Raw genomic sequence first — 23,903 nt, 5'->3', positions numbered from 1 at the left:
AGAATGCTTGTGGAGCGCACTTATAGGGTGTAACCCGACCGTCCGTGTTGCAGGGCGGACCATGCAGGCAATCGAGAATGGGCATGACATGGCCTGTGAAGAGAATGCGCATTGCGCAAAAAGTATCCGACCCTGTGAACAACAAGTTGGAAAAGGTATAAGTAACTTAGCTTGATTCGTGGACGATTGTCGATGGAGCCGCGACGGTTTGTTGATAAAACTGACTAGTCGGAGTCGATTCTGACTAGTTGTTGACGGTGTGAAGCCCACTCCCGACTAGTTTTCTTTCCAAAACAAGTAGTCGGAGTAGTTGAAATAAGCCCACTCGTGGATGATTATCGACGAAACCGCAGTAGTCGTCCATGGAGCCGCGACAGTTTGTTGATGGAGCCGACTGATCCCGAATAGTTGTTGACCATGCAGAGCTAGTCACCAAGTAGTTTAAGGCTCGTCCTTGACTAGTTTCTAGTCGAGACGAGTAGTTGAAGTAATCGTTGGCGATGCAGATTTGTCGAAGTAGTCATAGCTGGTGGCAGCAGCGCGTCGGTGCTGCGGCGCTATGTGAAGTCGAGCCGTGTCATCAAGGTCGTTGGCGATGATGCATCATCATTGTGGCATGAGCTAAATTCGAGTCGATCATGAGTAGGAGCCAGGTTGGTTCTAGACTCGCCCTCACAGTTTCTGATTAGATCGGAAGTCAAATTCCCCCGAGATCATCGGCGTGGTCGTCAATGTCATGACAGGATGCTGGAGCAGATGTCGTCGGCTTCTTGGTTTCAGCGAGGTGGCTGTTGAAGCCACCACAATCGTCGGCGAAGGTGAACGTCGTGCCCTCATTGAGCACAGCGCTGGTGAAATTGAAAGATGCCATTGAGTTCTCTGGTGGATGCTCGATGAACACTCCTACCTGGTGGGCCAGCTGTCGGTGTTTTACCGCCACGCCCACCGAGGGATACCCCCGAGGTGGTGAGTTTGTAGGTAGGATGTCACTTGAAGGTGCAAGGCACATAAGGTTTAGACAAGTTTGGGCCACCGAGAGCGTAATACCCTACGTCATGTGTGGTTTGTATTGCCTTAGGTGGTGATCGGGTGATCTCCTGAGTGATCTGTTGCATGAGGCACGAGTTGTCCCTCATGCTCCTGTTTGAAGAGGGTCCCTGTTCGCCCTTATATAGTCTGGGAGGATAGGGTAACATGGAAGTCCCAGTCACATATGAGCCCTAGAGTCCTACCCGAGTGGTTTTCAGGTAGTTTCTATTATCTCCGACTAGTTTTACTATTGTATGAGTAGTTCTACTACGCTATGAGTAGGTACAACTGGTGTAGAGCGTGGGTCATACCCCATCCCTTATCCTATAAGATGTAGGCCATGTGTGCAGTCCCGTGGACTTAGGTCTGACAATGCAGACTTGAACAATAGCAATTATTCATGCATTGATTTCTCTGAATTCATTTTTCCTCAAATATGGATATAGATAATAAATCCCCCATCCCAATATGTAGAAATACTTTTGTAAACTATAAAAGTGATTATAATAAGTTACCTTAAATCATTGAGATGCAGATTTGGAAGTGTAACCGCCGATGTGCTCACCATCAAATTCACTCCCGTTCCGTTCCGTTCCGTTCCGCTCCCCATCGGTCGCTGAGGGGATCGCGGCCACCGCCGCCGCCACTGTCGCCGATGTGGTCGTGGTCGAAGTCACTCATCCGTCTTCGAGGGGATCCTCCGATCGCCCCACCATCGTCGCTGATGGGATCATCTGATCTGATAGGGAACAGAGTTTGTGTCCGATATTTGTCGTATTTTTTAGGGCCTGATCACACGATTGTTTTTTTTCGCCAATTTTTGCCCAAACCAACGGTAAAATTAGTGGGCTCGCTGGTCATCCAAGCAATAAATTCAAGCCTGCGTCGGAAAAACATTCGATCCTGTAATTTGCAAGGATTTTGGACCAAATACCAGGCTTCCAAACAGGCCCTAAAGGATGGAAGAAGAAACAGGCTCTAAATTGGGCCGAGACTATAGATGCTCAGCCTTGGTTATTATCTGCTCTATACATGCGTATAATGAGACTATAGATGCTCTATTTATGTTTAACAACATAAATCCTTCCATTATTGTTAAATTTGCTGACAATGTTGTTTTGCATTTAATGCCATTAATGTTGCTAACTATGGGTGAGAGACTGAGGGGCATTGACCATCTCTTGTGGTTATGTTATGAATATTACACATTCATGCAGCACTTGCTCCTTGTCACGATTAGCCATTATATGTATTATCAAAAAATTAATGTATTTGTTTTCGGAATCTTAACTGATATTAAGACTGATATTTGGATCTTTTTAGTTATATGAAGATTATGGTATTTCTGTTGGCATCTTGTCAACATGTCTGTTAGCATTGTGTTGAATGTTGTTACATGATACGGCGTGCAAAACGTTCAAACCTAAAGCAACTTGGTGGTATAAAATTCTAGATTGACATGCACAAATAGGAATTGGCAAAGTGTTTTTCATTTGCATTGATGTATGTGATGACAAAACATTATAAAATGTAACTAAAATTAGAGCATTTTACTAGAGACATCAGTGATTAGGAACTCTAGAATGTTTAATGTATTCTACTATTTTATGAGCAAATTAACGTGTTGATTTTGAGCTACAATTTTTAGAATGTTGATTACAGGAATTGGCAAAGTGTTTTCATTTGCACTGATGTATGTGATGACAAAACATTATAAAGTGTAACTAAAATTAGAGCATTTTACTAGAGACATCAATGATTAGGGATTCTAGAGTGTTTAATGTATTCTACTGTTTTATGAGCAAATTAACGTGTTGAGTTTGAGCTTCAATTTTTTAGAATGTTGATTACAGGACTTGGCTTCTCTTTTGTCAGTTGCAATTGGTCTATGTTGTTGTAGCTAAGCTTATCAATTGGAGGATGCACATTTAAAACTCTGTTGAAATCTACATTTATTTCTATTATGACAGTCATTATTTGGATGTTCTAGTGGAAGATGAAATAGAGAGAAAGGTAGGACGAGATTGTAGGGAATTTGTTTTACGTTTAAATTGGGCGGAGACTGTAAGAAAGAGAGATGTGACAGAAAGAAAATAGTATTTGTCACGTTTTATGTGAGAGAAAGAGAGGTAGATGTAACAATTCAAAGTGTAGGTTATCGAACAGCTTTTGGACCTTCACATTTTAGCAATTCAGATTTCCACTCCACAATCTGCTGCTTGTCAGAATCTGTAGCTCAAACAAACATGCCTATTGTTACATGTTATAGTGTGTAGTCAACAGTAGGTAACAGATTTTAATTTTGAGCATTTTTAGTGCTATGTCTGTCAATTTTTAACTAAGAGCCCAAATCGGATGCATCATTATATTTTTTTTTGAGGCAACAGGAGGGGATGAGCATCCCCTACTGATTATAAATATATTAAAAAGCAAAGAAAAAGAGAGTCTTTACAACCCCACTCAAGATACAAAGAAAGAAAGAAAGAAGATTAAGCTAAGCAAAAAGATTATCCAAAGTTGCTTATCCATTCGGCTAAACACTCTTTATGTTTTGGCTTCACACGATGCACAAGCAGTGTGAGTTCTTTCTTGAAGATTGCTCTGGTCGAAGAGATGGATACATGATTATTTTGGAAGATGACATCATTCCTGGAAGTACAGATAGCCCAACAAAGCAAAATGATAATATCCAACGAGATAGGGGTGTGCAGCTGCCCCTTAAAGCTGTCAATTGCATCGAATACTGATACTTGGAGAGGGACATGTAATTTTATGAGGTTCCAGCAAGCAGTGGCAAAAGGACATGTTAAGAAAAGAAGTTCCAAGGTTTCCTCCTCCCCTGAGGTGCAAAGTTCACACTCATAGGAATCAAGTATCATTGTTTTTCGTCTGAGTATGTTTCTAGTGCTGAGGCGATCTTTGAGTAATAGCTAGAAAAAACTTTGTGTTTATTCTGACAGCTTGATTTCCAAAGCCATTCGAAGACCTGAGGAACTTGAGCATGGCCAGTGAGATGCAAGTAGGCTTTTTTGGAGGAGAACTGATTATTACCCCAAATATATTGCCACCAATCCAGGTTGTCTGAAATGACTTGATTATTTAACAGTTGTTGTAGTTGCTCCAATTGTGCAAAAGCTTCCTCAGAGATAGGTAAATGAAAGAGACTGTGCAATGGCTCTGTTTGGTGGACTGTTTGGAAGGACAGGAGTTTGTTTTTCACAAAGGAGAAGAGCTCCAGGTATTGCTGATGTTGCACCTATCCCCCAGAGATCAAACCAAAACAGGCAGCTAGAGCCATTCTGAATATTGACCATTGCCATTCCTTTAAAAGCATCCAGGAGTTTAAGATTGCCCCTCCACCAAAAGGAGCCTTTTTTTATGTGACTTGGAGTTTGCCATTTCTGTAGTGTTTCTCCCATATCAGATGTACCCATGGAATGTCTGATTTGTTGAAAAACTTGTGCAAATTTTTCAGCAAGAGGGCCTCATTATGTGTTTTCAAATTGATGACTCCTAAACCACCTTCTTCTTTGGGTAGGCAAACCATGTGCCCTGCTGCCTTTGGTGGTCTTTTGTCATTTACATTTGAACCCCGCCAAAGGCAATGCTTCCTATACTTGTCAATCTGCTCAAGCACTGTTTTGGGTAGAAGAAAGGTCCCCATTTGAAACATTGGTATAGACGTGAAGACTGCATTGGTCATCAGCAAACTTCCTGCTTGTGATAAGAACAATGAAGTGGCATGTAAACGTCTCTCACACTTGGACACCAGAGGCAGAAAGTCCTCTATTCTGGGCTTGGTTGTTCCCAAGGGCAGACCAAGATAGGTGAAAGGTAGGCTTCCCTTGGCACAGTTAAAACTGGTTGCTAGAGAAACTAGAGAGTGCTCAGGTATGTTCAGAGGTACCATTAGGGACTTGTTGTAATTAACCTTCAAACCTATAGCGTCTGTAAAAATATGTAGGATGTCTTTCAAGTGCTGAAGTTGTCTCAAGCAACCTTCCATAATTATCAAAGTGTCATATGCATATTGGATAATTGGGAAGTGATTGTCTGAAGCGCACGGGATTGGCAGATTGAGCTGCCCTTGTTCTACAGCTTTGTTGACCAGGGATTGAAGTAAATCAGCTACCAAGACAAAAGGCAGAGGGGAAAGAGGGTCCCCTTGGCTGACCCCTCTTCTGCAATGGAAGTTCCTGAAGCAAAAATGTTTTACATCCAATTTAACCAGGTGTCACTAAAACCTCTTACTTTCATAAGTTCCAACATAGTTGTATGCTCCATTCTGTCAAAAGCTTTCTCAAAATCCAGTTTTAAGATGATGATTTCCTTCCTGGATTGATGACATAAGTGACGGTACTCAAAAGACTAAGCTAGACAATCATGTATTGTCCTAGTTTTGATGAAGCCATACTGGTTTTTGTGTACCAGTTTCATGATCAGTATCTGCAGTCTGTTTGCCAAGAGCTTGGTAATTAGTTTCATGGAGCAGTTTAGAAGAGAAATGGGTCTGTAATCCCCTATGCCAGAAGGAGAGTCTACTTTAGGTAACAGAGTAATATAGGACTCATTGACGCTTTGAGGACAAATTTCTCCCTTTTGAAATCCTTCACAAAGAGTATTGAAGTCTGGTGCTATAATGTGCCAACATTTCTTAATGAATTCATTGTTGAAGCTATCTGGCCCTGGTGCCTTGTCAGCATGTAAGCTTTTCACTACAGAGTCTATTTCTTCATGAGTGAAAGGGGTATCCAAGAGATCCAGATTCTCTGCTAAACTGATTAGATCTGGTAGATTATCTGGTAAATGCACAGGGTTGGAGGACCGTAGTCTGTCTTTGTAAGCAAGCCATAGAATTTCTGCCTTTGCCTCATGATTGTAAACATCTGTGCCATCATTGGATTTTAAGCAGGTGATCAACTTTTTTCTATATCTTATTGTTGCATTAGCATGAAAGTATTTTGTTCCTGCATCTCCAAACTTAACCCATTTAATGGTACCCTGTTGCTTCCAATAGATTTTCTGCTGATGAAGCAGTGAAACCAGCTTTTCACTTAGCAGGTTTTTGAAATTCCATTCTTCCAGGGAAAGATCCCTATGTTTTTCCAAGAGTTCCATCAGAGATAAGATGAGATTGACCTTTTCAATATTGGCAGATAGACTGGAGATGTGCTTTTTCCATGCTTTTAAGACTCTTCTTAAATTCTTAAACTTAGCCATCATATTTTTAGCTGCATCAGTCTGAAAAGTAGGTAAGGACCAGCCATGCATGCACCATTACATATAAGTTGAGGACAAAAAAAAAATGCATACATTGAGACACGTAAAGTGTGCCAAGTATTTGGAGAATAGTATCTTGGTTAAGAAGGTTCCAAGTAGTATAGTTAGCTAATAAGCTCGCCCTCTCTCGAGTTAAATATAAGCTGCCCCGATCCGATCCTATGGCTGCGCCTCTCCCAATGAATTTAAGCCTGTTTTAATCTTATTACATCGATCTTTGACAACAAGATGGAAGGACGTCTGCTACACTATATACTGTGTTGATTTCCAGGACCCCGGCCCCAAGTTCATCAGAGCTGTCCTGCTGCTGAGGTCCATCGATCCAACATGGCCTGGCACTCCTTGGGCCTGTACTCCGGAGCTGTGTGCCCTCCTCCCTGTTGTGTGTTTTTGGAGAAGAGACGCATCCATCAGTAGTTGTATACCCCGAATTCATACACATCATCATATAGAGTGCATTCATCCATACCTTAACAGTGGCGAAAGTGAGGTTGTGGGCGTAAGTCTTTGTGAACCTACCAACAGAAGGCATAGAATAAGGATGACCAATTTGAGGCGAGTTCAGATAATCAGAGTGTGCACGAAGTAGAACAGAGTGAGCAAGTAACCCACCCTGCGACCTGTCGGTTGGCGAACCACGGCCTCCAGTCGCTGACGATGGGGTAGCCGATCGATCTGATCCACTCCTGGGTGCCCACGAAGGTCATGTCCATGTCATGGTCGCCGCTGCACGCACACACCAATTCATCGTCCGATCACGTACTCATCACTGATCTGGCCTGTGATAACAATTTAGCAATACATGCTAAACCTTGTTAAGGATCAGTGATTGTTGCTTACTTGTAGACGAGCGCCCTGTATCCTGCCTTGGTGAGGTTGACATGGTAGGGGATGACGGTGGTGAGGTCGTGCCTGAAGTGCGTCAGCATCGTGCAGCGGCTCCAGGCCCCGATGGACCCCTCGTGGATGCCCAGCGTCTCCCTCACCTCCGGGTCGTCGGCCCAGATGTAGGACAGCCGGTACCCGTTGTCCCTGCACTCCACGGGGAGGTTCAGCCTCCTCTCAGCGAAGAAGCCCGGGTGGCCGACGTCGTCCCGCACCAGCATCGACCGCCGCCCGCCGGCGCCGCCGTAGCCCTGGAAGATGCTGGGGGCGCGCACCGCTGCGCCGCAGAAGGGCTCCAGGATGTGCACGGGGTTCACGGCGAAGGTCACCATGCTGATGGCCATCATCGCGCTGGCGCAGCGTGCGTTCGCGGGGTCCGGCGTCCGGTAGAAGTCGCCGCCGCACCCGGTCCTGGCGGCCTCGTAGAGCTCGTCGGAGATGAGCCCCATGCCGTGCATGAACGGCACCTTGCCCCCCGTGTCGTACCGGTCGTCGGTTCCAGCGTTGCCGACGAGGTAGCCCACCAGGTTCAGCTTGGGGTCCTCGTCGTGGTGGGTGGCGATGTCCATCGCGGTGACGGGCACGGTGTAGCCGGAGTAGGAGTCGCCGCCGATGTAGAGCGGGTTGGAGGCGAACTCCGGGTGCTCGGCCAGCCACTTGCGGAGGAAGGTGTGGTGCTGGCGGCCGGACCCCGTGAGGCTGACGTTGAGGCCGGCCTCCTCCCGCGAGTAGGAGAAGCCCGTGCCCACCGGCGCGTCCAGGAAGATGACGTTGCTCACCTTGGTCCATGAATCTTCGAAGTAGACCAGGCGCGGGAACCCTTCAGTGTACCCCGCCACATCGAACTTGAGAGGGCCTGCGCACCAAGGCAATGCATACATACGAGCTAGTTTTAATTAATGAACTACTAATAATAGGCATCATCCATCCAAAATAAAAAGTTTATAAAAAATGGCACTTGTATGGTATATTATTCGATGTATAAATACTACTAGGGGCTGTTTGGATACTCCTATTTTGAAGGAATTAAAATCTACTTAATAAACTAGGTTATTTGGCTTAAAATTTGACATCCTACCATTTTCTAAAGTTTAGATATAAGTCTATCCTAAATTTATGGGAGATGAAAATTAATTCTATACACCACCGAACTATATTTCTATTATATAACTTATAGCAAACTCTTTGACTCACTTCTCTATAGTAAAAATATACCACATAATATAAGTATCTCCCTCGTATGGCCAAGTAACTGGAGAGAAAATTAAAGGGGCCAAACAAACATATGAAATAATCAATTTCATCCTCAAATTTTCAGCCGAAGCTCAACTTCGTCCCTAAGCTTCCAAAACGATCATTTCAGTTTTTAAACTTCTCCATTCGGCTCAATTCCTTCATCCTAAGTGGCATGCCATGTTGGCATGCCTCATCACATGGCATGCCTCATCATATCTAGTCAACTATGATTTATAAAAATTTAATATTTCTATAAATTTGATTATTATAAAATTTTACCTTGACGAAACTAAAATGATATACAATTTTTAAGGAAGGGAGTTGATCCCGAACATATTTATTATACACGTACAAAGGTTTTTTGAAAAAAATCATATAGACACAAGTTAAAGTTTTGTTGTCATCTTTAAGTAGTATGTGTGCACCAATATGTGTTGCTTCTAAAAAATAGGAACACTCAAATGCTGATATGGCATGCCAACTTAGGAAAATACGTAGAACGAAGGACTAAATCAAACTTCATAAAAAGTTGATAATTGAAACGGTTATTTTGGAAGTTTAGGGACGAAGCCCTTGATTAAAAGTTTGACAGAAAATCAGCTATTCCGCTAAAGAAAAATATATCTTTCTTTTAGTTTTGCATTAATTTTTTACAAAAATTTGATCTACTTTTATTAATAAATCATATACTATGTATTGGGTTTTTAATTGTTAAGGGGGGCCGTGGCCCCTGCCGGCGCCCCTCAGTTCTGCCATTGGCCAACAACAGTATATAAATATATTTCATATATAATTATATTAGTTTAATAGATTTGTGGATAAATTATGATTATTAGAATAGAATTCAATTCCAACTTTCCAAACAGTGAATAAGTAACATAAGAATAAAAGTGTTTCTAGGTACCTAAGAAATTTAAAGCGTTACAAAAAAAAATACCTACCTTGTTATTATAAAAATAGTTTAAAAGTAACCAAGAATTGCCCAATTTTACCATTGTCATAAAAATAAACAAAAGTAACATGCATGCTAATCTTCATCTAAATTACTCAGATATGCAATTATGGAAAAATATAAAATATCTCTCTAAATTCACCTATAAATTACTCACCTTCAACATCATATCATTAAAATAATGTAAAGTAACATTTAAATCTATATCTAAATCAACTATACGCCATTGTAAAAATATCTAAAAGTACTCCTAGAGTGGGCTTAGTTGTAAGGAAAAGTTTCCTCGGAGTTTTGTTAATAAATATCAGAAATTCTAAAAAATTAATCACTCTCTTCGAAACATTCCTCAGCTCAATTTAGATCTCTTCCAATATACTACCTGGGTGTTTCGGGGCGGTGCTAAACTCAAAATGGGAAGTTATGTACGTACACTTAACAAGGCTCCATAATTATTCTTTGATAATTTCAGTATTATAATTAATGATTTGATCTTTCTTTTACGTGCACAAGAAGGATGTACACGCACCATGCATAGACCAGAGGAATTAAAACACACACTAGGGAGCATTAACTAAGTAAAGAAACACACTCTATTTATAGTCAACCTCGGGTATCGATGAGCAACCAGCATAGTACTCCATTTTTTATTTTGACTTTACACAGTGTATATTTAGGTGTATAGCAAAAGCTATTTATTTCTAGAAAATATAAAACAATCTATAATTTGAAATGGAAGGAGAAACAGTACCCACAACTGCCTCATGAGGAGACAAGAAAGCACGATTGAGGGCAAGGAAAAGGCAGCGTGCTAGGCGCCGCGCTGTTGCTGTCAAAGAGGAGGAAACCGTAGTCCTTGGTGCAATGGTTTTGGCTGATGTGCTATGTATGCTAGCTTGGGCAGGACAACAGCTAGCCGTTGGCGCCATCATGGGCGTCATGCGTTTTGGCACAACTTTCCGGTCATGCACGCTAGCGGCTGTTCGTTGTACGCCTGCTCACGCCCCATCCTCTCGTTTAGGCGGCCGCTACAAGAGAGTAGCTAGACTCTCAACTCTGCCGCTCGGTCACGGTCACACCGTATGACTCGTGCGCATGCATACAAGGTTACTAGTCAGAGTGCATGGCCTCTAATTTCCAGTAACGTGCTAATAAGCTAGCTAGGTGCAACACGATATAGCAATATAGAGTGTTTAATTACTGTTAATAAACAGAGGCGACAATTACAACGGTGGATGCACGCACGGTGGCGGGATCATGTATGTGTGCCGGCCGCCGGCCGCCGGTCGGCCGGCCGGCTAACAAAACAATTTTACTTCAGCTAGCTGGCACACGCGTCTCTGTGCCGGCCGGCGGCCATGAGCCCGTGAGCATGGAGATGTGTGACGAGCATGGCATCATCTAAGCAAGATCTCTAGGCGAAGGAGAAGGAATTGAGTGACGAGCGAGCTAGGCCGCGAAGCCATGCAGCCGCGTATCCGACCGTGGATAGCACAAAACCGGAATTCTCTAGGCCGGCGGGTTACTGACCGATCTCGAAGAGGAGGCCGGATAGCGCTGAGCATCCGGGGCCGCCGGTGATCCAGAGGATGAGCGGGTCCTCCGCCGGGTTCCTCTCCGACGCGATGAAGTAGTAGAAGAGCCGCGCGCCGTGCTCCTCGTCCACCTCAACGTACCTACATATACCCCAAATTGTAAGAGACACCATCGATCGTCGTCATCGTCAATCGATGGATGATATCGATCAGAGTCATGGTGGCACGCACTACTTTCTACTACAATTCTACAAGCTCGAAGCTCGTTACCCACCCTGTCTCGAGGTGGAAGGGCAGTGGGCCTTCGAACCCCTTGATGTGCGTGATCACATTCCGGCCCGCCGCCACACACCAGAAGAGGCTGCTGCTTGTTGCGACGATGAGCATCAGCACCGCGACCCAGGGAAGAAGCGGCGGCGGCGAGCGGCGACGACGGCCGCCGACCGACGCAGGAGGAGATGACAAGGCAGTAGAGGACGCAGCCATGGCGACCGCTGCACCGCCGCCCATGCCGTCCCTCGTTCGGCCCATCCCCTGCGGCCCTGCCTCGCTCGTAGGGTTTAGTTTCTTTTGTTTATCTCCTCGCTCCTTTGTCCGTCACTCTCGCTTGCTATATAACAGCGGCGCACCCGGCTACTAGCTAGATTTACCATTTTACCGGAGTTATGGAGCTCGCTCTCCGGCCACACGTACACACCTGATGGCCAAGTTGGAGGTTGAATTGTGTTTGTCGCTGGGCCGGCCGCGCCGGTAGGTTCTAGCTAGCTCTATCGAGTAGAGTGTAGTACTTGCGCCCTGCGTGCAGTGGGACCTTCAACTTTATTGTTATAGAAAGACACTATATATCTGTGAAGAAGTATTTTGGGATATAATTTAATATATAGCAAAAATTCGGTAGCTTAGGAAACAAAAAAAATTGCTTCAAGGGTCAATCAACTCAATAGCATAACTTCAATGTTAAAACGTGATCGGAGGATTCGAGATCGATGTAGTCTATACCTATAAACTTGTGCGAAAATTAAAAAAGCAGAGGACACAAATTTGCTGCTCAGTTTTAAAATTGGTCACGTTTAAAATTGCCAATTGCATTCTTTTGGGGAAGAAGGGAGGTAGGAATTTTTGGGACCATGCATCTTTGTTCACCTGTACAATCTTCAAAGCACTGCAGATAACAGCAAAGTTGAAATGGGATTCCTGTCCAGCGTCCAGCCAATAAGTTCTTCTAGAACTGAATTGGGCGTCTGTACACGGAATTGACCTTCTGGGGCTTTAATTTTCTCAATCGTGACAGCTACTGATGCATACCCTCGTCTGTCTGCCTAGCTAGAACGAAATAACAACCAGAGCAAGGTTGAATAGATAGGCTCATTGGTTGGACGACACGATCGAGCGAGTGTATAGTACATGCATGTGTATAGGGTTATAGATCGACATCATCACCATGTTCATAGATAACGTTGATAATGAGATGATAACGTTGCATCTGTATACATGTAACAACATCGATCATATCTGTCGTTGGACCTGTAAAAATGCAAAGATCAAAAAGTCTCAGACTGATGCCTACGTGTATCATGCGGTCACTGATTGCGTAAGCTAAGCTGGCTGTTGTTTGCTATACAGTCATCGGATAAATCGATCGATCGATCGATCGGTGCGTGCATAGAAAACGACGACGGATGCTGAGGGTCGACGTCGACGAGAGCTACATGCTGTGCGGGCATTTCGTCTAGCGTGCGTCGCACCACCACTGGGACGTATCCAAGCTCTAGCTCGCTCTAGGTACTAGGCAGCCCTTGCTTTCATTTATTTCCTTCCTTCTTTCTTTCTCCAACAAGGAAGAATCTATCGTTTCCTTCCTTCTCGTTGGTCTTTCATTTCTTGATGTTGCTGTCGATCCGGAAGAAAATAAACGGCGCGCGAGATGATGATGTTAGAAGTTTTGTTATTAGAGGTAGTAGCTAGTACTTACTTCAGATAAAATGTAATCACAATATAACGGATCCCAGCACATGTTTCTCTAGCAAGAAGACAACCAGATGGGAGGAAACGGGATGGATGGACAGGATACGTGTGGCTAACAACCAAGCAAGCCACCTTTACTTGCTAGAACCGGCGCTACACATGCAGCAGCAGGTACCGGTTGAATCCGTGCTCCACACGGCGAAAACTCTCGCGCTGCGAGAAGAGTCATGCATGACGATTGACGGCTCGCTCTGATCTCCTGGCCTGCCAGAGGGCTCAAACCTGTCTAGCCTGAGTGGCGTCTTCGCTGGGCGGGCTCGCTTTGGTTTTCGGCAGCTATGAAGCTATTGGGTTTGTGCGTAATCATGATGGAATTGATCGTGGCTTGGTCCAAAGGACTGAGTTGTAAGGGGCTGACAGCAACCCACGTCGCTCTGATTTGGTGCGACAGACCAACTAACGGCCTGGCCCTAAGAACGGCCTATGCTATAAGAAGAGATCCTAAAGAACTAAGAGAAAGCATGAAAAGATGATCTCTTACGCTAACCCTCTCAGCACAGCTACGGACTTGAAGGCCACCGCCGGCCACCATCCATTCCATGATGGTTTTTCTTCACCGTCTACATCTACGCCATGCCTGCATCACGGAGGCACGAGGTCATCAGCACCCCTAAAGGGACTACTGATCCACATGTAAGTGATGATTGAGTTTTATTAAGTTCTATTAATTACAGTTCTTAGTTGTTCATGCATTAGACTACCAGATCCTAAGACTAAGTGATGTTAACTTTCTAACATTTCGCATCAAGAGTCAGGTTAGTCTAATCTTGAACCCTAAGGCAACTAAGTTAATTCTTACTCATCAGTGTGCATTAGATCTGTGCAGTGAGTTCAGTTTATTCATGTATTAGTTCAGATCTATTATTTCTAAGTGATCTCACATGAACAGTAATTAGATCCAAGAGATAGAAAGAGGAATGAGTAGAGATCCATCAGATCTGAGTAGAACCCACCCGAAAACTCATAGATCCAAAATTCCCGGCATAAGAAAACAAAAAAAGGAAGAGCATGAGCCGCACAGGTGCGGGGTGCAAAGGCCGCGCAGTGGCACAAGGCCCCGCGGCAGCGCTAAGGCTCCTGCATGCACATGAGACGCTGGTGATTCCGATTTTCCGCATAACATACTGACGGAGAGTCACAACGGTGCATAAGAAAAGGCAGCGGCGCGACCGTGCTAACTGCGGCGGCACGCCGGCTCCATGGCTGCCATGAAGGCACCGGAACCGGTGGCGCCACCGCAGCCTACATGGCCGCGCGCAGCAGAGGCACCACAAGGCCGGCGGCAAGGCACGGCATCAGAGCAGGAGGGCAGCGTGCGGGCACACGAGTCGCGCATGCGCCGCCGACTCCACCGTCGTCATCAAAGTGCCGGAGCCGATGGCGCATGCGGTGGCTCCCATGGCCACGGTGAAACGGCGCTACTACAAGCGCACGTGCGGCGGCGGGGCTAAGGCCTAGCAACGGCGCTCTAGCCGGTCATTCTCCCGGCGCCGGCCACCATAGAAGTGGCGCCGGAGGGTGAAGAGAAAAGCCGGCGGCTGAGCAAGAGGGAAAGAGGAAGAATGAGGCTAGGGTCAGGGTTTCGACCCTCCTTCTCCCTTTTATTCGAGCCGAAATGCACACCGAGTCGTCGGATCAAATCCGATGGCTGTGTGATCAGCTCTAGTGGGGGGCGCCGGGTGGGAAGAATGGTTGGGCTATTTTTGCAGCCCACCCGTCGGTTTTCGGGCTCAAGGCCCAGGCGGGATGAAGGGAAGTGGGAGCGAGGTTGGGCCGATTGGCCAGCCCGGTCGGAGGTTTTCGAGCCTCCAGCCCAATTTAGTTTTAATACCCTGTTTTATCTTCTTTTAATTCAATTTGTTCATTTCTGTGTTGAATTATTCAATGTATTTTCTCATATTTAATTACAGAGCACTTAGAAAATTTATTTTGAGAGCCTCTACACTGAATAAATTCATGAGATATTATTCTGAATAAATGGAACCAACATGAAATTTATTCGGAATTGTTTAGTTTTATTTTGAGCATTTACTTAATTTCTGACCAACGTTGTTATTAATTATTTGCCCTTGAGATGCTTAGTTTAATATAAGTTATTTTGCTTGCGTCCACGGTGATGCAAAATTAAATTTTCTGCTGTGTTATTTTAAGTTATTTTGCTTCTGCGCAATGGTGATGCAAAATTTATTCATGAGATATTTATTTAATTGTTTTATTTAGCTCCTACCCAACGGTGGTGCAAAATCCTTTTGATATTAAGGTGCTTCTCTCAGTATAAGTTAAGGTTAAGAAAGAGGCTATATTAAGTGAGTTTTATATATTCTAATTTTACGCTTCCGCATTAAGACTCTGTCATGATTATGTCTGTCCTAACCAAAATGGGCTCAATGAGAAATTTTGGTTAGAAATATAATTATGTCATTCTTGGGATTTTCTAGTAGCACCTTTATAAGTAATGGTAAGGTGTGTTTTGAAATGTCTCTAATTGAGATGGAACCAAGGAGAAGTTCCAATTAGTGATCTAACGTAATTCCTAAGAACTTATGATGACTCATGGTTACATACTAAGGAAAGTTGTTTGTACTTATTTGTCACCTCTATTAGTGAACTAGTCCTTTTCATAGGTAGTTCAAGAGTTAGACCATTATTATTTATTATTTCTTCTTCGTTTTCTGCCCATCGTGTCGGTATTTTTACCGTCGGCCTACCTAGGGATACCCTAAGGTAGGTGATTATTTGGTGAGAGATCCCCGGATCTGAAACTTGAGACTGAACGCAAGGACACAAGATACAAATTTAGATAGGTTCGGGCCGCTAGAGTAGCGTAATACCCTACGTCCTGTTTTGGGGAGTTGTATATTGCGCCCTACGCTTGGGTGTTGAGTTGCCTGTTGTCTGCTCTCTGTTGGTTCTCTGCCTCTCTAGGTATCCCTACCCTACTTTATATATCCCAGGGGATGGGGTTTCTAGTAGGACTACAAGGTAGGAATTCTAGTAGGATTACAAGGTATCAGTCCTAATAGAATTACAGTGGAATCCTATTAGGAATCAGACTTCTTTTTCCTCACGGGTAGCTTCCTTGCGGTACCCAGGGGATCTATCCCTAACAAGCCCCCGAGCTCTTAATAGTCGAGTACTGCAGGCATTTTGAGTACTTCTGAAGTAGTCTTTGGCTTCTTCTGAAACTCCGCCTTGAAGGTCTTTTTCGAGTACTTTCTTGGTTGCTTCGAGGCTATGAGGTACTCATGTCCTGAATAGCTTCAAGTCTTCTTTTGTATGGGGTGCGATGGAAAATCGCACTCCATATGGAGTAGCTCCCGAGCCTTAGGTTGAATCGAAGAATCAAGCTGAGGGTCAAATTAGTCTTGAATCTTCTTTTCTTATCCTTCGAGTACATTCAAAAAATAAGTAGTCGATGACATGTATCCTGCAGCCCCTGAGCCTTGAATCCAAAACCCTTAGGTTCGGAAAAAGGATCCAAGAATCGTGGCATTGGTGTTACTCTGAAATTCCAAGAAAAACTCTTCGCCTTCTGCACAGTGAAATTGAGCCTCCCGCTGGTTTATTTAACCGCGCGGTGACTTAGGGTTTCTTCTGCACTCTCAGTCTTCATATGAGTCGTCTTCGAGTAGTTTTGCAGCGTCTAGCCCCCGAGCTTACGAGCCAGGAGAGCCGAAGGAGCCATGTCGAGTAGTGTGCATCGCCCAGCCCCCGAGCCTGGGAACTAGCGGAACTGTGATGGCATGCCGTGCTGCCTGGAGGGTTGTTGCCGAAGCTTGATCTGAAAAAAGACAATGCATAGATTATGTAGTATAATGCGAAGATACCAAGTAGTACTCAGTAATAATATGAAGACACCAGTTAAAATTACTGTGTCGAGCTCTTTTTTAGGCTATTTAAATCTCCCGAGTAGCCCACCCTTTACGTTCACCCGGTCCTAGTTTAGCCTTTGCCCATAGCATGTACAAGTCGCTTAGGTCTCTTAGCCTTCGCTCATACAGGATGGGTCGCTTAGGTCATGACTGGAGACTCAAGGTTTCACAGATTAAGACATTTACTACTCGAGTAGTTTAGCGACCGTTAAGAGGAGACAACGAGCAGAAAGTAGTCATCATGCGACAAAGAGGATGCGCAGTGCGCAAAAGGTAGTCGACGAAGTGTAGCTTTGGAGGGTTTCAATGCCCATCGAGAGTCGTACACGTATAAGTAGTCAGCGAAGTGTAGCTCTGGAGGGTTTCATGCCCATCGAGAGATGTACATGGATAAGTAGTCGAAGAAGTGTAGCTCTAGAGGGTTTCAATGCCTGTCAAGAGAAGTACACGGATAAGTAGTCGGCGAAGTGTAGCTCTAGAGGGTTTCAATGCCCGTCGAGAGACATACACAGATAGGTAGTCGATCATGGTGTAGCCCCCGAGGGTTTCATGCCCGTCAAGAGGTGTACCCAAAAAGATAGCCGATCTTGTGAAGAACAAGTCGGAAAAGGTATAAGTCACTTAGCTTGATTCCTGGACGAATGTCGATGAAGCCGTGGAGCTCGGTGATGGAGCTGCAACGGTTTGTTGATGAAGCTCGACTAGTCGGAGTCGATTCCGACTAGTTTTCAAGTCGAGATAAGTAGTTGATGTAGTCATTGCTGTGAGGCTCGCCCTCGACTAGTTTCTAGTCGAGACGAGTAGTCGAAGTAGGCATTGGCGGGCCGCTGATCGTCCTCGCGAAGTTGAAGTGATCGCCGGCGGGCCGCTGAGCCTTCTCACGAAGTCGAAGTAGTCGAACTCATCGCTGCTGCGCGCGGACATTGCGGCACAAGCCGAAGTTGAACCGGGTCGTCGAGGTCGGCGGCCGCGGTGCACCGACGCTGCAGCGCGAGGTGAAGTCGAGCCGAGTAGTTGAGGTCGATGTAGTCGTACACTGAAGGATCCGATCTCAAACTCGATGAATCGATCCGCCGATGCATATGTACGAAGTAGCAATCCGCCACCTTGAGTGGATTGATGTTGATGAAGAGGTCCTTCAAATTCGCCCAATGATCGCGATGATCGGCCCCACGGTGGGCGCCAGCTGTCGGTGTTTTTACCGTCGGCCTACCTAGGGATACCCTAAGGTAGGTGATTATTTGGTGAGGGATCGCTGGATCTGGAACTTGAAGGTGAACGCAAGGACACAAGACACAAATTTAGACAGATTTGGGCCGCTAGAGTAGCGTAATACCCTACGTCCTATTTTGGGGAGTTGTATATTGCGCCCAGCGCTTGGGTGTTGAGTTGCCTGTTGGCTGCTCTCTGTTGGTTCTCTGCCTCTCTAGGTATCCCTACCCTCCTTTATATATCCCAGAGGACGGGGTTCCTAGTAGGATTACAAGGTAGGAGTCCAAGTAGGATTATAAGGTATGAGTCCTAATAGGATTACAGTAGAATCCTAGTAGGAATCAGACTTCTTTTTCCTCACGGGTAGCTTCCTTGCTGTACCCAGGGGATCTATCCCTGACACACTGGTGATGCAAAGTGGAATTATTAAGTTTTAGCGTCAACATGATGAAAATCTAACTAATGTGATTTTCTATCATGGTAGATCGATATTCGCGTTTATTATGAATATCAACATTGTTTATGTAATGTCCCTATTTAGCCATAAGTTTTCAGCTAATTTCAGTACCCTATAAGCAATATTAATGAGATTATTATTCATACACACAAATTCGACTCTCATTAGATAAGGCTTCACAAATTTAGAATATTGAAGATAATCCAATGATTTTCTCATCTATTGGATGACCAATGGAGTTACCTGATTAAAGAAGTATAGCTTATGTGATGATGCTGGGATAAATTGTTTAAGAACATCTGGCATTGATTAGGACTTTTGATTTCACTCCCTAAGTTGTTGCTCCTGGAGTAAAAGTGGATAATGATCTACTTTAAAGAAGAGAAATGTGTGTTCAAATAAATGAGTTGGCTAAGTATAAGTTGAATTATTTTTATTGCCAACATAATTATAAGATAAAGTGGAATATAAGCATCATGAGAGATCATCGAATTGTGGCATACCACTTTTGGAAAGGGAGAGTGGAAAATTTCTTCCACTATTGATAAGATTTTATTCCACTTATAGCTAAAGGGTATATAAGAAGTACCGCTAGGAAAGTAAAAAACTTTACAAGTAAGATTCATCCCGCATGATATCCTAAGTTTAAGATTGTTGCCTCCTCACAAATTAATTGTTTCCAATAGAGTCAAAACAGTGAATTGTCTTGGGTTCACATACAAAACGTGACTCTAGAAGAAAATGAACAAAGGGGCCTAAGCCTGTGCTCATGACAAATGAGGCAACACAATATTGATAAGGAATGAATAAGTGAAGGTTGATAAAGCTAAGATAGTGGTACATAAGCATTATGAGAAAATATTGAGTAATAGTACCTAAATTTTAGTACATTATTGTTTCTTAAGGATATAATTTATTGTGCACATGAGTATGAGTTCTTATTAGAAAATTTTTGGTAATTAGTATATAGATAAGAATCTAATGAATTATTTACCATATGCTTAGCATAATCTATGTCCCTCGAGAATATGTCAGGATCTGGGGGATGTAAATTTCTTCGGATCTGGGGGAGCAATTCCCATAAAGTTCTCTGACAATAATTAGTTGGGACATAGGAAACCTATAAAAGCTTTGAGTTCGTTTCAATCATGAGGCACAGTTGAGAAAGTGAACCCTACTAGAATGTGTGTTTTGAGTAAAGTTGGCAGCCTTATGAGCATGTTGTCGATATTTTCTTGGGAATAATGAAAATGGTCTAAGATAAGTCTTGGAGTTACCCACGGACAAGAGGATAATATTGAAGCTGATATAACATTTTCATCAGCATTAAGTTATAACTTCATCCTCAATTTCGCTAATGAAGTCTGGTCCTATTATATGCAGGAACATCATTTCTTTTCTCTCTATATTGCATTATTGGGAACATTGATCATGTTAACTCTTAGACTGCCCTTTAGAAGTGGATTAATGAGAGTTGATCAAAATGTGGATAACCTTAATGATAAATTCACATTTTGAGGGGGGAGATTAGAACATCTCATTAAGATAGAGATGATGCCTACCCTATTAAGCGAAAATATGACAGAAATCACTTCTAAAGATAAGAGTTATGGTTGGAAATTTAAAGCACGACCATATGTATTTTAGCTGGTACCATAGAAAATAAGTATGTTCTGATAAGATGCCAAATTATAAATACTTATGCATGTGTTTTGTTAAAACTTATAAGCTTCCAACTTGAGAGGGTACTATGGGCAATGAAATTGCAATGGTGTTTATTGACTGTTGTGATGCGTTACCTCGTGTGTTTTTCTACCATGAGTGGAACTAATGATAAGTCTTACGATCAAGGGGGGATATGTTGGAATTGATCGTGGCTTGGTCCAAAGGATCGAGTCCTAAGGGGCTAACAACCACCCACGTTGCCCTGATTTGGGGCAATAGACCAACTAACGGTCGGGCCCCAAGGACGGCCCATGCTATAAGAAGAGGCCTTGGAGAGCTAAGAGAGAGGATCAAAAGATGATCTCCTAAGCTAACCCTCTCAGCACAGGCATGGACTTGAAGGCCACCGTCGGCCACCATTCATTCCGTGATGGTGTTCTTCACCGTCTCCATCTACGCCATGCCTACATCGCGCAAGCACGAGGTCATCAGCGCCCGTAAGGGGATTTACTGATCCACATGAAAGTGATGATTGAGTTCTATTAAGTTCTGATTAATTACAGTTCTTAGTTGTTCATGCATTAGACTACCAGATTCTAAGACAAAGTATGTTAACTTTCTAACAAATCAAACCCAAAATATGTCAATGGATCTAAGAGAGCTAAGCCATGTCACCCTTAGTTTGTTACTGCCCCATTCCAAGCTGTCTCCGTTTATTCACTTTATGCATGTTTTCGCATACCGAGGGAAACAAAAAGAAGGCAAGCACTAGTATAGCTACCCCATCACCGCCGGGTTGAAACCAACTTCCACGCCGGTTCGGTCCCCCGTAAGATTAGGGTCGGCCCATCACCACCGGGTCAAGAACCGGTAGTGCTGCCTATTGAAAAAAACAAACAAAAAATTGGCTGCCGCCGCCCCGCGTTGCTCCCTTGCGCCGGCCGCCGCTACCCCACTCGCCGGCCACGGCATCTCCCCCGCGCTGGCTCACCGCGCGCGCCAGCCGTAGCCCCTCCCCCGTGCCGGTCCTGGCATAGGAGAGGGGGAGGGGAGGAGTGGCGGAGGTGGCGGTGTGGGAGGGAGAGGAGCGCTGGAGGTGGTGGTGGCGGGGAAGAGTGAGGGGAGGTGGAGGCGGAAGGAAGGGAGCAGCGGGAGAAGAAGTGAGAGGAGGAGCGGTGGTCGGGAAGGGGAGGATGTGGCGGGGGAAGAGGGAGGGGAGGGGGTGGCGGGGGAGAGAAGGGAGGGGAGGCGGCGGCGTGGGAGAGGGAGGGGAGGCAGGAGAGAAGGTCCGGCGGGGGTGGGGGATGGGAGAGGAAAATGAGAGAAGGTGCGACGGGGGGAGAGAGAAGATGGAGAGAAAAATTAGGGCGATGGGTATCTCGGGCGGTGATGCCCTTCAAACATATCACCACCGGGCCGATTACGATCCGGTGGTGATGAGACATTTAGGATGAGTTATTGTATAGTAGTAAAAACCCAAATGCTATTCATTCACCTACTGATCCATTGGTAGTCATACTTTGAAGAAAGAGCCAATTCCCTCAGTGCTACAAAAACTCTAGCCTATTCCTTTACTACCATATAATTTTAGGAATTCCCCATCAGTGACATAGAAATTTTGATTTATACCTTCAGTGCCATTGCGTCCCCTTCTCCATCCATGTGCTGTTAACTTAGGTACGGAAAGACGGATTTGCCTCTGGCCCCACATGTCAGTGCGTCTCTTCCTCTCCTCTCTCCCTCCCTCCCGTACGCCCCTCTCTTCTTCTTCTTCCCCTGGCTGCGAGCAGCCCGCCTGACAAAATGAACTGCATGAACTAGAAATTTGAATATGGAAGTGGAAAACTTGTCAGAATATGTCAATTGGAGCAACAGAACTAACCCCCAAACCAAATCAAGGCATAAAACTAAATCTCACCTTCAAACAGAAATCTACACAAACCTCAAAACCAAAAAATCGCAAATTAACACCAGAAGGCCACATTCTCGCTATGCCCCAGGATTCATGCAACACCAATCAGCCACAGGCCACCAATCCTAATGTCATCCAGCACCAGCCAAATCAAAAAAGAAATTGAAAACTTCCCCATACACTCGAGCTGCTGTGTGGCCCCACGCGCGAGCTATGGCGAGCCTGCTTAGCGTGGCGCTGAGTGGTTGCGGTGCCTCTGCCTGACGCGCTGTGGAATGGCCACGTGCCTGCCCTACGTTGAGCTGTCCAATGCGCGAGAGGGCTAGCGCCCACGCTCCCTGCGGATCTTGGGCGGCGGCGGCAATGGTGGCTCGGGAAAATGCGATCCCCGAGCCGGCCGGCGATGAAGCCCGTGTTGGAGAGGCCAAGAAGGGAGCTACGAAGGTGTGGGACTTGTTGATGTAGTGGATTGGGAATCATGGAGGGGTGAAGCCGAATTTGGCCGATGGCTATACTGTCCGGGTGGGCTGCTCATGGCCAGATGAAGAAGAAGAAGAAGAGAGGCACGAAAGGGAGGGAGAGAGAGGAGAGGAAGAGAGGCACTGACACGTGGGACTAGGGTGTAAATCCGTGTTTCCACACCTTAGTTAACAGCCATGGATGCAAAAGGGGACGGATGGCACTGAAGGTATAAACTAAAATTTCTATGGCAGTGAGGAATTTCTAAAATTGTACGGCAGTGAAGGAATACGCTAGAGTTTTTGTGGCACTGAGGGAATTGGCTCTTGAAGAAATAGGTACAATTTCGACTTGGACAAGGAAGAAGTTGATCGCTGTGATTTCTAGTGACATGAGTGTAAATCTAAGTCTATAGATTATTTTGGTAAGTGATAGTGACTTTTGCATTTAGATGCATTGGTTTACTAGTAGCTTGTAGGGTACATGAACTCATAAGGATCTAGTCAATTATTCCATACGAAAATGAGATCTTGCTTTTGATATCATTGTGCTCAGATGAGTTGGTAAATGCATGGTTAACTATATGTGCCTACATTTTAAAATTTGTTGATTTTTTTGGCAATATAAGTTTTCTTGGTGGTTGTTAGCCAAGGATAGGATCGCCAAGAAAACAATTTACCTTAACCATTGAGGGCCGCCAAGGTAACACCTGGCAGTTGCCCGCTATCAAGGAAAGCTATTAATATAACTTGATAGTTGGAATATTTTCTTATCGTATTAAGTTTCTTGGCCGTCCAAACTGCTAGAAAATGATTATTGGTGGCTGGCTGCTAAGAAAGAATTTTCTTAGCTCTCTATTCTTAATGCATTTTGCTTGGCAGTTGGCTGCTAGGATCATTTCCTTGGCCGTTTTGGTATATTTCTTGGCTGTTTTCGGCCACCAAGGCAGTTTCAGATTCTAATAGTGAACTAAATTTATTGACAAGTTGTGACTAGGAGCTACACTTTACCATGAGTAAGGGTATCGAATCTTGCCACAAAGAATTTTATCTAAGTTTAATTGCCAACCAAATACTCAAACTTGCCTAAGTTAAAGTGTAGCTGGGAACCAAACTTGGTCAAATCTTTCTAGTAATCTATTGTAACAATATAATAATAGCTCAACTGGTCCTGTGCTTGATCTAACATAGCTTCAAAAATAATTGCCGCAAAGATATTAACAATAGCATCCTACAAGAGGTTACAAAAAATTATAAAAACTATAAATGACATACCATATAGAAACAACATGATTATATATAATCTCATCAACATCCTATTCACCCTTATGAAGCACTTTTATTTGGGAATATGAGTAGTAGTCAGGCACAACATACCTATGCTCCTC

The 23,903-nt window shown here is 44.4% G+C and overlaps 1 protein-coding gene and 1 pseudogene across 1 annotated transcript; one reads left to right on the top strand and one right to left on the bottom strand.

Annotated features, from left to right (window-relative positions):
* Positions 1-6,317: 6,317 nt before the first annotated feature.
* LOC112874765 (serine carboxypeptidase-like 2) lies at positions 6,318-11,633 on the bottom strand. Its single transcript, XM_025938279.1, has 6 exons — positions 11,189-11,633; positions 10,910-11,055; positions 7,150-8,050; positions 6,922-7,035; positions 6,779-6,824; positions 6,318-6,686 (listed from the first exon to the last, which is right to left on the bottom strand). The coding sequence occupies exons 1-6, from the start codon at positions 11,443-11,445 to the stop codon at positions 6,600-6,602; spliced, it is 1,551 nt and encodes a 516-aa protein (XP_025794064.1). The 5' UTR covers positions 11,446-11,633; the 3' UTR covers positions 6,318-6,599.
* A 1,763-nt stretch (positions 11,634-13,396) lies between these two features.
* Positions 13,397-23,903, top strand: part of LOC112875647 — a 28,622-nt pseudogene continuing 18,115 nt past the window's right edge.

The sequence above is a fragment of the Panicum hallii genome, chromosome 9 (genome assembly GCF_002211085.1).
Source record: "Panicum hallii strain FIL2 chromosome 9, PHallii_v3.1, whole genome shotgun sequence".
Lineage (NCBI taxonomy): Eukaryota > Viridiplantae > Streptophyta > Magnoliopsida > Poales > Poaceae > Panicum > Panicum hallii.
The sequence above is the reverse complement of the archived record's forward strand: the minus strand, read 5'-3'. Positions and strand labels throughout refer to the sequence as shown.

Coding starts and splice junctions, on each gene's coding strand:
- LOC112874765 (XM_025938279.1), bottom strand. CDS start 11,445: ATGGGCCGAACGAGGGACGGCATGGGCGGCGGTGCAGCGGTCGCCATG. Junction 7,036..7,149: donor TACAGGGCGCTCGTCTACAA/GTAAGCAACAAT, acceptor GTGTGCGTGCAG/CGGCGACCATGACATGGACA. Junction 6,825..6,921: donor GCCAACCGACAGGTCGCAGG/GTGGGTTACTTG, acceptor TTCTGTTGGTAG/GTTCACAAAGACTTACGCCC.